Source organism: Rattus rattus, chromosome 3 (genome assembly GCF_011064425.1).
Source record: "Rattus rattus isolate New Zealand chromosome 3, Rrattus_CSIRO_v1, whole genome shotgun sequence".
Lineage (NCBI taxonomy): Eukaryota > Metazoa > Chordata > Mammalia > Rodentia > Muridae > Rattus > Rattus rattus.
Window position 1 is genome coordinate 100,898,088 of NC_046156.1, and position 17,510 is coordinate 100,915,597.

Consider the following 17,510-nt stretch of genomic DNA (forward strand, 5'->3'; position numbering starts at 1 on the left):
ACATCCCCCTTCGTACTTTAAAAAGAGATTTATTTATTTTCACACTCCGTGTATGAGTGTTTGCCTGAATTAATATGTGTACTATGAGTCCAGGAAAGGGTATAGGATCCCCTGGAACTGGAATTACAGATGGTTGTGAGCCATCACGTGGGTGCTGGGAACTGCATCCAGGTCCTGTAGCAGAGCAGATCTTTACTGCTGAGCTGTCCCTCCAGCCCTGAGTCAGCTTATTGTGAAGATGTGTATTTATATCCAGCACTTACTGAAGAAGACATCTTTGCCTACAAATACTTCCCTGGCCCCTGGAGTGCTCACTTGTTCTTCTGAATTTTGTTAGAGTTTGACACTAAGAGCTTCGTGCACAAAATTTATTTGTCACGAAATGTGTTCTCTACGTTATATCGCCCACCAGATTTTCTTCAAGATAGACACAATCTCCATAGAATTTCTTTTTGCAGCAGAGATAATTTTTTAAATTACATGATAATTTTTTAAATTCACATGTCACTTGTAGGAGAAGGTCATTTTAAAAATACTGTGTGTAAGTGCGACAAGTGCTTTCCTTGTTTGGTTCACTATTGATAAGATATGAGGTCAAAATGGAGAATTGTGTCTTTCTTAAGTGTTTGCATTACTTACTACAAATGGTAATTCTGTGACATTGCTTGCCTTTAAGTATCTTTTAGCTTCAGTTACTTTCACTTTGTATTCATGTGGGACAGTGCATGTTGTGAGCCACATGTGGCCGTCAGAGGACAGCTCACAGGAGTCAGTTTTCTCCTTCCACAATGTAACTTCTTACCATCAAACCAAGGATGCGGGACTGGCAGCAAGTGCCCCTCCTCTCTCGGCCGTCTCTCAAACCCCACTTTATCTTTTTAAAGTCAAAGATCTGTCTGTACAAAGTGTTGATCAAATACGTTCTTGTGTATCTGTGGAGTAGCATATGAGGGTAAAGAAACAGAGCCACTGAAATCACTTTCAATGTTGGAGACTCTTAAAAACAGAAATGAGCTTTGCTTCACAGTGATTAAAAAAATGACATTCCTTTGATTTTACAAAACATAATTTGAATTTTCTCTTACCTTCTTTCCACAATCATGAGCTACAATGCTACAGTACAGTGTTTCTGACCCACCGTGCTCACCGTGTTAGGAAGACTGAACACACTTTTGACTTACAGTATTTCACTTGGGCTGTGTCCACCGCACTGTTGAAGGTGCTAGGGCAATGACGGATAACTGTCCTATCAGTTGTCTGAGGTAGGGAAGACGTTCAAGAGCACAGGGCCAGAGGTGAGTTTCCTCCCTGACCTGACAGTGTCCAGAGCTGCCTAGTTTGAATCGTCTCTCTACTGCAGGCAGCTCCACCACCAGCCCACACTGTCTGTGACCTTGAAGGCCTGGTTCCTTCCAAAGTGTCTTTAGCTTTCTCCTCCCACTGTCAACTGATAGATTGTATTTTCATGAAATTTCCACTTCTCAAATCCACAACTGATGTATCTACCATCATCACAACTGAAGAGAAAACCTAAGAATCTAAGCATCTCGTGGGCTAGTGGCGAGTCACAAGGTCCCTCTCCTGTAAACATCCGAAATGAGCAAGGTGCCAGGGTCACATGAAATAAACTCTGTGCGGCCCATCACTCTGCATGCGGTCTGCGCGTGACAGTTTCACCAGAGATTCCAGGGATTTTCCAGTCATTTTTCTGAATGAGAGAAGCTCCAAAAACCTTACTATGACCAATGAATGTTTTGTCCTTCGCTTCTAGGCAACCAAGGCCATTGTGTATATAGAAGAAATCAACAGCATGGCGGATGTCACCTTTCCTTCTGTCCCTCACGTTGTGTCCTTGATGGTATATGATGACACTTCCAAAGGCAGAGAGGACGCTGGACCTGTTTCTGGCTATCCTGTCATCTGCATTACGGTAAGGAAGAAACATTAAAAATGTGGGGAAATTGCAAGACATTTCTTTAAAAGATTCACTTATTTTTATGTGTATGAGCCTTTGGCTGCATGTCTGTATGTGTACCACACGCATGTCAGAGAGGGCATCAGATCCTCTGGAGCTATAGTTACAGATGATTGCGAGCTGCCATGTGGGTACTGGGAACCAAACCTAGGTCCTCTGCAGGAGCAGCCAGTACCCTTCACCCTGAGCCATCCCTTCAGCCCCGTAACAGAACTACTTAAAATAATTATAAACTGTAGTAATATTATCTTTGGAAATTTAAGGTTTAAACTCTCAACGATGAAAAACAGACAATAGCAATAATTAAATGACACTCCCATTTTCTTCCTCACAAACACACAAATACCATATTAACCGAGTATACAGTGGTGTGGTTTAAGACTCTGTCACCGTCAGGCAAATCAGTGAAGCATGACCTCTGCACAGGAAGAGTTAAAAGAAAATAAAGGCAGGTGAAAAATGGAGATCCATGGCTCTAATAAGAGGCTGCATGGAAAGGCTATAACCCCTGCTCCCTGTGCAAAGGATTAGGTAGAGTTTTCATGGTCTAAGATTCAGACAGGGCAAGATCATCCTGGAAAGGAGAGGCCATGCAGAGAGAATTGAAGGACTTTATTGCAGGTTTTGCTTGCCTTCTCATAACTGAATTTTAAGTTTCTCATGAACAAAAACTATAGCATATATTTTAATGTCACGGCAGCCCTAATGAAACACCCCGTGTCTAATGGGAACACAGTGAAAGCTAGTCAGTGTAACAAGGAGTGCATAATTTGGTGTTCACTTACAATGGGCTTCTAAACGTCACTTTAGGCAGCTCGGAGTTCATTTGCTGACTGGCAGGGCGTGTTCTTGCACAGCAGAGCTGCATGAGCAGAGGGTCAGGCTGTAGTGTTAGTGGGCAGTGGTTTGTAGCTGGAGATGGAAGGTGGACTTGAATTGGGATAGGAAGGAGTTAAGGGAATGGTAAAAAAGGGACCAACTTAAGGAGCGTTACAAAGCATCCCTTCCTCATGGATGTGAAGGAGGAAAGAGAGTGATTGGTCTGTCAATGGATGTCTGATAGGCTCTCCTGCTGTCCCTGATGGTGCCGAACCATCCTCATGAGAGAGGTAGATTTCTGTAGGACAGAGGGAGACACATGACAGAAGCATAAAAGTAAGAACGGCTCTGGGGGATCATGATGAAATGATTAGCCCTTCTGCCTGTGGTCATGGCCAATGAACAACTTGACATTTAAAGGACAGAGAAGCTATCACAGCTGGGAATAAGAATGCCGCAGTTGCACGAACAACATGTAGCATTGTGGGGGGTGGGGAAGCACTGGGACCCAAGGAGCTTGAGAAGAATCAAGTCTACATTGCTCTGTACTGTGGTCCTAACACACATCTGTTTGGTTTGATTTTTCCCATAGGCCTGCAACCCCAAATATCCAGACTATGAAAAAACAGGCTCTATTTGTGCCAGTGAGAACATCAACGACACTCTGACCCGATACAGATGGCTGACCAGTGCTCCCACTGGCCCGGATGGTGTAGCCAGCCCCATGAGAGAGGTGGACTTCGACACCTTCTTCACATCGTCCAAGATGATCACTCTAGACTCCATATACTTTCAGCCAGGCTCCCGGGTACAGTGTGCGGCCCGAGCAGTGAACACCAATGGGAACGAAGGCCTGGAACTAATGAGCCCCATTGTCACCATTGCCAGAGAGGAAGGTGAGAGACTCTCACGTGGAAACACTGCAGTATTGGGAATGCCTTGTTTCTGGGTGTAAATTCCTCCAATGCCCATGCATGCCCTAGCACTCTACCTGAAGATGGCCGTCCGTTTACAGTAGTCTTCAGTAGGAAACACTTATTTGCCTATTTCATGAGCACCTGTGGTGTGCTGGGCCCAGCCTTGTACTCATAAGGATGAGGAAGGAGGGCTCCCATCCTCCAGGAGTCCAGGGGGAATTAGAGGCCCCGGTGCTCTGAGTCTGGTCCTGCACAGAGGAGCTGCTGAGATGAGAAGCGACTGTAAGAAGCATGGAAGAACATGAACCCCCTGGGCCTGAGGAGCCAAAACACAGGGGAGCTCTCAGGAGAAAACAGAGGAAGGGTTGGGTCTAGGCAAAGAGAAGGGTACTGTGCCAGGTAAAGAGCCCAGTTAGCTGTGGCACGCCTGGGAATCTGCTGTGGACTCAGGGGGATGACGGCGAAGGTGGAGAACTGTGCATATATATTCTCACCTTATTACAAAAGGGAGACTGCGGTTGCTGGAGCAGGGAGCATGCGTATGTTCCTGACTGAAACGAGCATCACCAATTAAGTCCATCTGACCAAGAGCTATTTCCTCATGGACCTGTTGAGAGGTTCCTGCCCTATACATCTGGCAGAGGACCCAAGTTCAGTTCCAAGCACCCATGTCAGGTGGCTCAGAACTGCCTATACCCAGCTTTGAGGCATCTGATGCCTCTGACCTCCACAACACACACACACACACACACACACACACACACACACACACACACTACACCACATGTCACACATCACTCACACATATACTAGACACACACATATAGCACACATATCACACACACACCACACACATGCACACAACACACATACACACACACACACACACACACACACACACACATCTACCTTTATTTTTAAAAAAGTGTATTTAGGACTTGAAACTATAATGCAGTAAAGTTCTGGGATCAGTTCCCAGCTCTGTTAAAATACACACTAACTTTGAAGTTAAAATACTAGTAAGTATTTATTATAGCTAATACATAATATATATTTTTAAATTAATCACACCCTAGGGTAACATTCAGACTCACTTCATTTTTTAAAGATTTATTTATTTATTTTATGTATATAAGTGCACTGTAGCTGTCTTCAGACACACCAGAAGAGGACATCAGATCTCATTATAGATGGCTGTGAGCTACCATGTGGTTGCTGGGAATTGAACCCAGGACCTTTGAAAGAGCAGTCAGTGCTCTTAACCACTGAGCCACCTCTCCAGCCCCAGACTCACTTCATTTAACTACACTCAGTTTGTATTGTATTTCAACCAATTTTCAATCTGTCTGTTCACACTATACAATAATTTTGTGCATATGTCCCTACTCTAAGTGAGCACCATGTATTCAGTCAATGGGACCAAGAGCAACACAAACCTGTTGGAGAGCTTCCTCCCCTGTGTGCTGTGGTCATCTCTCATACAGTCTTCTGCTTCCTTATGACACATGTCCTCAGCCAGGTCTTAGATCACAGGGAATAAAATATAGAAAAATAATAGCACCTCATATCAAGACTTCTTTATGTGCTGTTATCTTCTTTTAACATCACTGTGCTGATTTCCTTCAAGGTCTCTGTCAGCCCCGTGTGCCTGGGGTAGTGGGGGCAGAGCCGTTCTCAGCAAAGTTGCGCTACACTGGCCCTGAGGACCCAGACTTTGCCAACCTCATCAAGCTCACGGTCACGATGCCACACATAGACGGTAGGTACCCTGGGTAAAGCAAGACCTTAGGAGCGTCGTGTGTGCTTGTGACCTGGTCTCCTTAATCTTCGGTCTGTAAGTTGACTCTCTAAGCCCCTCTGCTTCTTTCAACTCTTTCTACCCGGCTTTGAAAGTCTGTCAACTTAAAAACCGCTCATTAAAATTAAAACAAAAATACAATCTCAACCGGACGGTGTGTCCCTGTGCTTCCGTGCAGGCATGCTCCCGGTCATCTCCACGAGAGAGCTGTCCAACTTTGAGCTGACGCTCAGCTCAGATGGCACAAGAGTTGGGAATCACAAGTGCTCCAACCTGCTGGACTACAGCGAAGTGAGGACCCACCATGGCTTCCTGACTAATGCCACGAAGAACCCGGAGGTCATTGGAGAGACCTATCCTTACCAGTACAGTGCGCCGGTCAGGGGTTCCAGCACCTTACGCTTCTACCGAAACCTGAACCTGGAGGCCTGTCTGTGGGAGTTTGTCAGCTACTACGACATGTCGGAGCTCCTGGCTGACTGTGGAGGAACCATCGGGACCGATGGCCAGGTACAAGTTCTAACGTCTGAGTCTTGTTGCTTGGTTCTGTCCCTCCTAATCTTAACTGTTAGCTCGGTATTGTTAGCTCAGTATTGTTAGCCATTAGTCACAGAGGGACAGGTGATTGCCATGAATGTAGGAAAACCTATGTCATACTGCATACGTATACGAGAGATACACAAGATCCTCCTCCCACACTAGAAGAATACTCCCATTTAGAATACTGCTAAAACAATAAGGAAGAGTCTCCACTTAAGTTGTGATAGAAAATAATCTAAAATTTGTATTCAAAATTATAATAAGTATTTGAACTGAAATCCTGAAATAACAAAAAGTTATAGAGGGAGCATTCATATGTGTTAAAGCAGCAAATGCCGTGCAGAATGCACCATATCTTAGCCAAGGGGAGGCTAAACTCCTAATGGAGGTGGCAGTTCCTGAAAGTGTATTTTTCCCATTTATTTATTTATTATTTATCTATTCATCCACTTTATATCCTAATTTCTGTTCCCCCTGCTCCCCCTCCCCCTCTCTCAAAGTCCCTCTATCCATCCCCATCACCCTCTCCTCTGAGAGGGTGGAGGCAGCGGGAGAGGAAGTGTCTAGCCCTGAAGGTGTATCTCTAAAGGCTATATTCGCACTGTGGTGAAAGTAAAATAAAGAGGAGAATCTGTGGTAACCCACTACAAGTTTAATCCCACAGCCGAGCTATGGAACTCGGTGGTTTCAGCTACTGTCAGTGTTGAATGGCGGCCTCTCATGATGCCTGCAAGTCAGTGGACTCACAAGTTAAGATTCGCCATCCTCGAAAAGAAGACAGTCAGTAAATAGCATAAATGGGTGAAAATCCGTATTAAACATCAATGTAAAGGCAGCGTGAAGTAGTGGGAAGAGTCAGACGCCGTAATCAAGCAAATGCTTCCCCCTTGACATTTGGTTCCAGTGAATTCGAGCTGTGCATTTGTACACATGTTCCATCAAATACTCGTGGGTGGTAGTCCATTGGGTACTTCTTCCTCAGTCTGTCTTGGCCACATGAAAAGGCCTTCTCCTTACAGATCAAATACCTTTATCTTATTTTACAGACCCTGGGCAATCCTTATAAAGTTACTTTCTTATTGCTCCAGACACAGGCTCAGTTGACGCATATGAAACAGGACACAGGACTGCCCTGTAGTTCAGCTGGGTCTTCGTAGTTGGTCTCTGTTGGCCTGCTTCACCACAGAATAGAAATACATCTCTATCTTTCATTTGTCACGCAGACAGCTAGTTCTCCCAGTGTGCCCCTGCCTTCACGCTGCTAACACTTATTACACCATCCCTGGCCAACTGCACTGCATCAGGCTTGCTTTGAAGGCAAGGCTTAGCTATGAGGTGTGTACCTCTTCAGACCAAATCTGGCTACTAAGTGTTCACGTAAACTGATTCTACTTTGCACATTCTTGTAAATGCCCATTGTTCTATTGAGTCAATTGAGTCCAGAGACATTGTGTGCCCAGCAGTCTCAATCAACTGAAGCAAGTGCTGGGGCTCTGTAATTGAACTTGGGTGGTTCTGCTGTTAGGCAAGAACCAAAAGAGGCCAGTTCCAGCCAGATTTATCCTGCATGAAAGGCCTATACAACACACCAGGAATGAGATAGAGCACACCCTGAGGATTGTCAGTCAGCCGGTTATCTATCATCTATTCATCTGTCTTCTTTTTGTCTGTCTGCCTGCCTGCCTGCCTGCCTATCATTTGTCTGTGTGAATGTTTTGCCTGAACATATATGTATTCACATATGTATGCACCATTCACGTGCCAGGTACCCACAGATACCAGAAGAAGGTGTTAGATCCTCTGGAACTGGAGATATAGGTGGCTCTGAGCTAACATGAGGCGACAAGATTCGAACCCAGATCTTCTGGAAGAGTAGCCAGTGCTGTTAACTTCTGCACCATCTCTCCAGCCCTGGACTATCCAGTTCCTAACCAGTTTGTATAAGTTTTTTCAGAAGATGGCCAACATTTAAGAATCCCCTCTGAGAGGATTTTTCTGCTCTGGCATTATTGAAAATCAATCTAATTATCTATTGATTATCTATCAACTTCACTGAGAAGAACATAGTCAGTGTAACTCCCTAAGGTTTCAGATGCCATTATGAAGTCCCAAAGCCTTCAGTGTAGGGCATGTGATAACAATCTGGGAAAACACATTGTTTACACTCTAAAAGGGGAGCGTGAAGGTGGACAGCCAACTCGAGCTCTGTTTCTCTATATTTTATCAACGCCCTCCCGATTCTCCCTGTAGCACACATGCATACTGCTGAGTCGTGGGTGAAGAAGAGGAAACGTTAATTACTATTGAAGAAAGTTAACCCTCCAAGAGATTCCCCTCCTTTTCCTCCATTCAATTATGTCTCTAAGAGAGAAGAAAATTAGCCAAATGGTAGCACTGGCAATAAAAATAATGGCAGAGAGGATGGGGATGTAGCTTATTTGGTTGGCGCTTGCCTACTGTCCATAAAACCCTGAGTGCAGCCAGCCCCACACAGACCAGGTATAACGGGGCACACCTGAAGTCCCTGTATTCAGAAGTTCAGGGCCAGCCTGGGTAGCGTAAGACCCTGACTCAACCAACACTAATAATAATAGTGACGGAGATAGAATAATAATTACGAGTAAATGTATTGCTACATGTGTGCCTTCTGCTGTCCTAAACATGCTATATATATCCTTTCTTACTTACCGCATGAAAACTCCATAGTAATAAATACCACGGCACAGCCATTTATAGATAAGGAAAGAGAAGTATGGAAAACTCGGATAACTTGCCAGATTCATGTAGCTTGTGTTGCCATGCCAGTAATCCCCCGTGTGCTTATCTTAACACTTAATTCACTGTAAAAATGGATGTGGTCATAGCCACTTTACAAGAAAGCCCACTGAGTGCCTCCTCTGCTGCTCAAAGACAAACGGTGTGCAGCGGCCATCATTAAAAGCCTCGTGCCAAAATACAAAGTAAATTCAGGTCCTGATGGTGGAGGTGTGGGGGATCTTGATGCTGGAGGTGTGGAGAGTCCTGGTGCTGGAGGTGTGGGGGTCCTGGTGCTGGAGGTGTGTGAGTCCTGGTGCTGGAGGTGTGGGGGGGTCCCAGTGCTAGAGGTGTGTGGGTGGGGTCCCAGTGCTGGAGGTGGGGGGTCCTAGTGCTGGAGGTGTATGTGGGGGGATCCTAGTGCTGGAGGTGTGGGGGGGCGGTCCTAGTGCTGGAGGTGGGGGGGAGGTCCTAGTGCTAGAGGTGGTGGGGGGATCCTAGTGCTGGAGGTGGGGGATCCTAGTGCTGGTGGGGGTCCTAATGCTGGAGGGGGTCCTGGTGCTGGAGTTGTGCTTCTGAAGGGGAAGCAGAATTCCAGAGGTGGTTCTCTAACTGCATCATAGGATAATAATAAGATTTGGATTTAGAATTTCTTCAGTCTTACAAATGTTCAAGTTTCTGAATTTATAATTTAATAAACTAGCGAGGAAATAAGGTGAACTATCAGAACGAGTGGCAGGCTTGCTTCTGTGAGTTTCTGGGAATTGGCAGCACACACAGGTCTGTTTCTCACTTGCCAAGAAATGTACTCTAGAGCCCTGGCCAAGCACCGTGCAGACACCGCCTCCACCTGCCAACACCTGTCTTACACTTGGCGCCTTAACTCGAGATAACGCTGGGCAAACAATTTTTATTGTGCCTGCAGCTACCTTCGTGAAGCATCGCTGAGCTGCTACTGTGTGTATTTGTGTGTGAGTGTGTGAGATCCTGTCTGTTTGTTCCTCACACACTGAATGTTCTATGCATTCAGACTACTTAACCTGTAACAAAGTGTTGCCAACGGGAAAGATGGTTGGGAAAATTCAGGAGTTTTATGTCCCACAACAGTGAAGTTTGTTGGGTTTTATTCAATTTGCAGCTCTCTTCAGCTGACAGCAAGACCTCTTTATATACTCACAAAATATATACTTTACAACTGGTTTGTACCAGGAAACATCCCAGCGTTCCAGGGAAGGCCTCATACACACCAGCAAATGAGACTTATATAGGTCAAATTATCATTCCTTAAAAGGTTAGGAATTCCAACTGTTAAGAAAAAGAATTTTAAAATTCCTTAATTTTATTCAGTTCTAAACTAATATTTAATCATTAACTTCAGAAATACAAAGGCAGATAAAAACAAAAAAGAAAAATAGAGATTTAATAAATAATTCCGTTCTACCATTGTGCATGTCCTGTGTCCCGTTTTCTTGTTCGTTTTGTTTAATTAAGGTTGTTTGAACATGCAATGAGAAACACTTGGCAGAAGTTAAACTTTGTTTTTTAAACAGTTGGAATTGTGGGTGATTTTTTTTGTTTCTTCGAAAGTAAAAGACTTTCTTCTCAGTTTTGCTGGGAGTTCCCCAAGGTAAGGGTCTTTAGGTACACAGCAGCTGGTCACGTTGTCCAACTCGCCGGCCTAAGCTTGGGAATGCAGCCCAATTAAAGTTTGCCCTTACGGCATGAAACTGCAGTATACACCTGGGAAGACGCTCTGTGGTGTGGAAAAGTAAGCAAATATTTTTGTTAGTTGATTTGTTTGAGGAGTAATTTTGCCTCCTTTTTACATGTCTGTTTGGTTGACAATCCTAGACATTGAGGCCAGAAGAAATGTCAGAGGTCATGTCGTCTCATCCCAAACATCCAGAATGTATGTCAGAGGTCATGTCGTCTCATCCCAAATATCCAGAATATATGTCAGAGATCATGTCGTCTCATCCCAAATATCCAGAATATATGTCAGAGGTCATGTCGTCTCATCCCATTATCCAGAATGTATGTCAGAGGCAGTGTCAACTCATCCCATTCACTTAAATTTCCATATTATTTTCTAGTTAGTCAGCCAGGCTAAATCCATCCAGAACAACCTAATTTACATCATGCTCATTAAGTATGTTGCCATTTTATAAAACTTAGTAATTAATTCTTGTAATAATATTTTAATCAAAATAGCATCATTTCTGAACTCTGGAGAACAAATGTGAGTCAATCAAAACCACACTCATTGTTCACCATGATTATACAGAGACTTACTAATCTCTTTTTAATAAATTACACATTTTAATGGCTGGTGGCTTATTTCCTCGTGCACTGTTTTTATACGCTGCTTTTTAAATTAACATGAGCATGCACCATGATAAGGAAAGTTCTTTGAACTCATGTTTTTCCTTTGAGATAGGCTCAGTGTGTAGCCCTGCCTGGCTTGGAACTCACTGCATAGATTAGGCTTGCGGTGGACTCCACCTGCCTCCGCCTCCCACTGCCAGGTGGAGCCACCTCGGCTTCCAGCCTCACGACTTTGACGGCCACGTAATGCTTCCCTTTTGAGCATTTCACCATAACATGCTCAGCCATATTTCTGTGGGTGCTCATTATATTGCAAATAATTCTATATCACAAACACTCCGTGAGGTTGCCCTCCAGTCTACAGAATTAATGATTTAATACTGATGCCGACCTGGGGTGTATTCCTTCCTCTCCAATTCGCAGACCTTCTGAAGAGCTGTGATTGGGCAGAAGCCAAGGTCTCTTCCTCCTGAGATCTCTTAGGTGTATGTGACTCAGAGAACTTAATGAGGAATTTAACATCCCCTTGGCTGAGTAGCTAACTGCACATTGTGAGGCTTGAAGCTTTTTTTGATAGGTGACTTTTTTTTAATTTAGTCACCAATATCTCCATCTTGATAGATGTTTGGGTCAACAAAAGACCGAGGAAAACACATTGCAGTGGGTCTTTTATTGTGGGGGGGCATGCCCCACGAGTGGTATCCCCAAGGGAGAATTCCAACAGTTCTGAGTGTTCAGTCTTTCAGGTAAAAGCAAACCACATAGTCTGCAATTAAGGGCCATAAACATGTGTTGGTGAAATAGCTTTCAATGGTATTTGCAATATATATGGTCTAATTAAAACACCTTGAATATGGGAATCTAGAGTTGCTCTGTCCAGTGTGGTTGCCATCAGCTCTGTGTGGGTACTGAGCCCTCTACGTGGAGACAGAAGGGAGAGTGTCAGTGAATATCAAATGCTATAAAGATATTGATCCTGCTCCTACCCATCTCACATGCAGAGCAGTAGCCTGTCTTGAACCCTTTGGTAAACAGTACCCTCTCCGCATACATGCCTGGCACTCGGTAGCATAATGTAAATTGACCATATGTTGTGTTCTGTGCTGTCCCTTTAAGTGCCCTGTTAAAGGTGTTGTTTTCCTTTGTTCATTAACATCAAATGTCAATAAGAACATGCAAGGTCACTCATTGTGCCTAAGTTGATTATTTATACCCTCAGAGGCCCTCAGGTAAAAAAAGAAATCGAATGCTCTTAAAAGTGCCACCAGAAATAATTGGTTCCTTTGCAGTCTTCGGCTGAGGAAATAAATAGGCAGGTGACTAAGTAATTGAAGTAGGTTCCATTTTAGTTCCTGTGCCCTCCGGGGAGAGATTCTAAATCGTCAGGAAAAACAGCCTTAAATAAGAAAAAAAAAAAAAAAAAAGGATGTACAAGACGAGGGTAGGTCCTGAGTCCAGAAATCACCACATTGAAAGTTAAGTGGCAGCCCTCAGAAGACTGAGGCAGGGGGGTTGCCATTATTAAGCTACATAGTAAGTTCCCGAAAGTTAAACAATGAGAATCCTACAGGACGCCATATTCCAATGATCTAATAGAGAATAAGATAAAACTTCCCTCTGGAAAAGTGTTCCAATAACATTAGCTGGAGAGTATGTCAATATTGGCAAAAAACTAAGCTACGTTTTAAATTATAAATCCATGCCTAAAGCCTAACATCTTAACTGACGGATTGCTAAAGTCATGGAATGAAATATGAATCTTAATCACCAGTGGCATATGGGCTGACCAAGTCATTCTCCCAGAGAGCCAGAATTGTCCTTCAGAACTCATTGTTCAGTGGTAGAAATTATGGCTGCTCTTGGAGGGGAAGAAAGCATTCCGGTTACAAGGCCCAGCTTCACCAGGCAAGGGGGAATTGTTTGCATCCCACAGGTGAAAAACCAGACAAGCTGCTTGTCTTGTGGGAGGTTCTTTCTCACTGGGTGTTCCTGTTACTGGTTTGGGTCGTCTGTGTGTGATGTTTGAGGAGTTCACTCTTAACTCTGTGGTAGTATGACACATCACAGCGCAGTTCTCATGACCTGAGTACATGCCTAGTCGCCGTGTTCGTTCTCTGTAGGAGATGAGTTTCCTGATTGGAACTTCCGAGAAGAGTCAGCCAACCATCTCCTCTTGCACAGAGGCCATGTGACGGTTGTACTGTTCCTTAGAGGGTTTGGAGATTAAAATACAGCCATTTTTGTTAGATGGTTTTAGGGCTACTCTGCATTGTGTAGTAAAATGTAGGAGACGTGAACACAGGCTCGAGACTCCGATTTCCGCTGGCGCCCAGGTTCAGAGAATTCTGCTGAGGGGGCTGGACTGATGGAGAGATGGCTCAGTGGTTAAGGCTGCTTCTGCAGGGCTTAGCTCAGAGCACCCACAGGGTGGCTCACAACTGTGTGTAGCTCCAATTCCAAGATGCTTGAATGCCTTTGTCCACTTCTGTGGGCACCAGCCATATACCATGTGGTACACATATGTACACACAGGCAAAACACTCATGCACTTAATATAAAAATACATTTTCAGAACTTCTGGTGAATTTGCCCAATTCCTTTGTGAGTTCACTTTTCTACTTCTTTGATTTCTGTCTGTCATCCATTCACCCATCAAACCACTTTGCACACACACAAATGCAATTATGAGAATGAAAATATTCAAGTTTTTATTAACCAAGACATTGTCTGAACTCCAGGAGATAGATACTTGATAGGGATTAATTTATCCCCCTGACTTCCCTTACCCCATCTGTTACTACCAGAAGAAAGAAAATACAAAATTCAAAAACAGTTCATGTAATTATTTTGAGACAGCGGAACTATACCGTGTCATTGCTAAATATGTTTGTTTTTACTTCTTTAATGTTCATGCTAACTTCCTCTCAATGATTTAAAAACTAGTTCACAGATGCATTTTTGCATAATAGTTCCAAACTAACGGTAACAACTCATCCTCTGAAGAGGATCAATAAAGCGGAATGTAGCTGTCTGCCTGATATCCCATAATAGAAGGGAGTGAGGCGCCGAAAGATGTGCACCTGACAAGATTCATTTCTAGTGTTCCGAAGAGGCAGATTCAGCCAGTGCGTCAGTGTTTGCCCTTCCTGTGAGAGAACGGTGGCTCCCGGTGGCTCCTGGGTACAAGACTCCTGTTGAAGTAAAGAAAGGTTCCTAAAACTAGTTAGGTTGCCGGCTGCCTGGATCCTTGCCCGTTTAAAAATCCATATTGAATGATCCACTTTAATTGGGTGAATTATGTGGCGTGAGACCCGTACCTTGATAAAACTGCTCATAAGTAAAAAGGACTTACTTTGCTGCAAATAGTGTTATTTTAAGGAACGTTGGTGCACATCCCTGCTGCATGCGACAGCGGTAGCAATGCGGGATAAGTGAAGAGAAGCCATACTGAGGAAGACCTGTTTACTCTCTGCACTGGTGGCACAAAAGCTGGCAAAAGTGGGCTGATGTGGTTAGCGCTGATGGGAATGGTTCGCTTGTTTTAGGTCCTCAACCTCGTGCAGTCCTACGTGACCCTTCGAGTTCCTCTGTATGTTTCCTACGTGTTCCACTCCCCCGTGGGCGTGGGAGGCTGGCAGCATTTCGACTTGAAGTCCGAGCTCCGGCTCACATTCGTGTACGACACTGCCATCTTGTGGAACCATGGGATCGGCAGCCCCCCGGAAGCCGAACTGCAAGGTGGGTTGCTGTGACGCCCAAAGCGTCTTTCCTACCTGTGGTAATTACTCAGGAAGATAGTTTTGTTTTTATTGCAGGTAAAAATTATGGGGGGAGCACCTTTCTATATTTTTATTTTTATATTCACTAATAATGTGACTTGTTTAAACCTTTGTCAAGGAAAGATCCTATCAACGCTTCAAACTTTGCATGATGTTTGACTATGAAATTTAACGTCTTTGTTTCAACGTATTTTACTCTATCTATTGTGAGAAATTGTTTATATTTTACATAATGCAATCCATAGAGTTTCCTGATTTCTACTGGATAGGGGGATTCCAGTTGTGAAAACTGGGAATAAAATCAAGGGGGAAAGTTGCACATTTTGCTTCCGAAATGAGTGGATCACTTTCAAGTCCAATAATAAACCCTGGCCTGGGTTCCAGTTCTGACTCTACAACTAATTAACTGTAATCCGTGTAACCTCAAGCACAGTACTTAAACTTGAGGTTTGAATTTCTTCTGAGGGGCAGTCTAAGCTTCAATTGCCTTCTGATGAAAACCCCACCATCCCGTGATACGGTAGACAAATGTCTTAGCTCACTGGCGTGGAGCGCTCCTGGGTGTAAGTCCTTCAGCAGCTGCAGATCTGTTGGTACCCAGGCGGGAACCAGGAAGTCCAGAAGTTATCTAGGCTTGTGGCTCAAATCTGTAATTCCAGCTCTTCAGAGGATGAAGCAGGAGGGTCGCTGTGGGTCTGAGGACAGCCTGGGCTATGTAGTAAGACTGGCTTGACGACGACGACGATGATGATGGTGGTGATGTGGTGGTGGTGGTGGTGATGATGATGATGATGATGGTAATGATATCAAAAGCAAGCAAAGCCCATGAGTATCCAGCTGACCCATGGACAGAATTCATGCTTTTTCCTCTCAGACACACATTACTCTGCTGAGTGTATTAGCATCTATGTCACAGCAACTTGACATTTTCCCAGCCAGGAAGACAGGACCAATTGATCGCATACCTGAAGTATAATTCTACCATACAGGACAGATTACAAGTCCCTTCGAACAATGAGGAAAGCGAATTGACCACTCTGGACAGTCAGTCCGCATTGCTTCAAGGGATTTAACTCCACATTTCATCTTAGAAGATACACAGAAAATTAATATTTACTCCCTTTCCCTTTTAGGTGGAGAAGGGGGTTGGAAGTCCTTACCAGGCTGACTGTGTAGCCCAGGCTAGCCTCAAACGCCCTCTCTCCTACCCAACTCTTCAGGGCTGTAGAATTATCTGGAGTCTCCAGTCAATTTTTTTTCAGCTTGTTAATTCCTCAAAGGTGGTAGTTGAGAATCATCAGCATTTTCTTTAAGCCCATTCTGCAGTTGTTCTGGGGAGCTCAAAGGGGTTTTCACTTACAGATGTCAAACTCTACAATTTCAGTAAGGCCATTGTCATTTCTCTCAATTACAGCTTTGTTTTTTTTTAAAAAAAAATCACTTTTAAAAAAAATGTATCATAGTATTTGTGTTATTTTATAGTGACCTGACTCATATTACTTAATCCATTTTGCTCATTTATCCTTATCAAAGAAAGAAGCTTGTACCTATTACTGTTACTATTACTATTTTTTATTTTTATTATTATTATTATCATTATTATTATTATTCTTATTATTATTATTATTACTATTCAGAATCTGGGCATTAGGCCAAATACATCAGAAGAAAAACTACGGATGAGGGTCTCTGGCCCCCTACATGTTTATCCTCCTGTGCTTCTCTCATAGGCTCTCTCTATCCAACCAGCATGCGCATTGGTGAGGAGGGACGCCTGGCTGTGAACTTCAAGACGGAAGCTCAGTTCCACGGCTTGTTTGTGCTGTCCCATCCTGGTAAGCCTCACCATTGGGCAGCCACCTCCCACAGGACAGCACGTCCATCTTCATTTCCACCCAGGTCTCAACAAGTTTCCCAGCTAGCTAAGAAGGTCTTCGTTCCACACGAGTCCCACATGTGTAATTATGTCCTGAATGCTTGGTCATTGCTTGCCTATCTCCTACCCTATGGGAAACCATCACTATACATTCAGAGAAATGTACCATCCCTGAATACATGTAAAAGAAAACCAGACTGGGGACATTTTAATAAGAACTTTCCTTCCCAAAAGGCATAGAAGAACAGTCCTTTCCTGTGCTCCAGGTCAATGACACACAAACCTCATTTCAATTGATTCATTTGCCAGAGATTTTCTGCTCCATTTTTTCTAGGTCTGTGAGAAACTTTAATGGAGACAGAGAGGCAGTTTGCTTTCATATTCGAGCTTCAGCCTTGTTAACTGCTATTGGTAGAGATAGGACAAGCAGTAACGGCCTGTGCTTTGAATATTAATAAGATCCCTGTCAATAAACTGGTATTTGTTGGTGTTACCAAGGCTATTTCATTAGAAATAATTTATTCTTTTTCTTTTGACTTTCCACATTGCCCATTTGGTTTCCTGGCTTGTTGGGTAGCGAGGGGAAGAGTTCACTGTCTTCACAGCCGTCCTTTTCTGGGTGCAAGCTCTCAGAAAGGAGAAAACAGAGCCAAATGTTTGAGAAGAAAAGAAGGCTCATTGTACTTTTTTTTAAAAAACAGATTAAGCTGTAAGAAACACAGAACCT

The 17,510-nt window shown here is 43.8% G+C and overlaps 1 protein-coding gene across 1 annotated transcript in view; it reads left to right on the plus strand.

The window, feature by feature from the left end:
- The window catches only part of Frem2 (FRAS1 related extracellular matrix 2), a 139,750-nt gene that overhangs the window by 112,517 nt on the left and 9,723 nt on the right, over positions 1-17,510 (plus strand). Inside the window, exons 13-18 of the mRNA XM_032898423.1 lie at positions 1,772-1,930; positions 3,387-3,690; positions 5,339-5,470; positions 5,688-6,019; positions 14,674-14,866; positions 16,638-16,742. Coding sequence (XP_032754314.1) covers positions 1,772-1,930; positions 3,387-3,690; positions 5,339-5,470; positions 5,688-6,019; positions 14,674-14,866; positions 16,638-16,742 — 1,225 coding nt within the window. The remainder of the gene's footprint in view (positions 1-1,771; positions 1,931-3,386; positions 3,691-5,338; positions 5,471-5,687; positions 6,020-14,673; positions 14,867-16,637; positions 16,743-17,510) is intronic.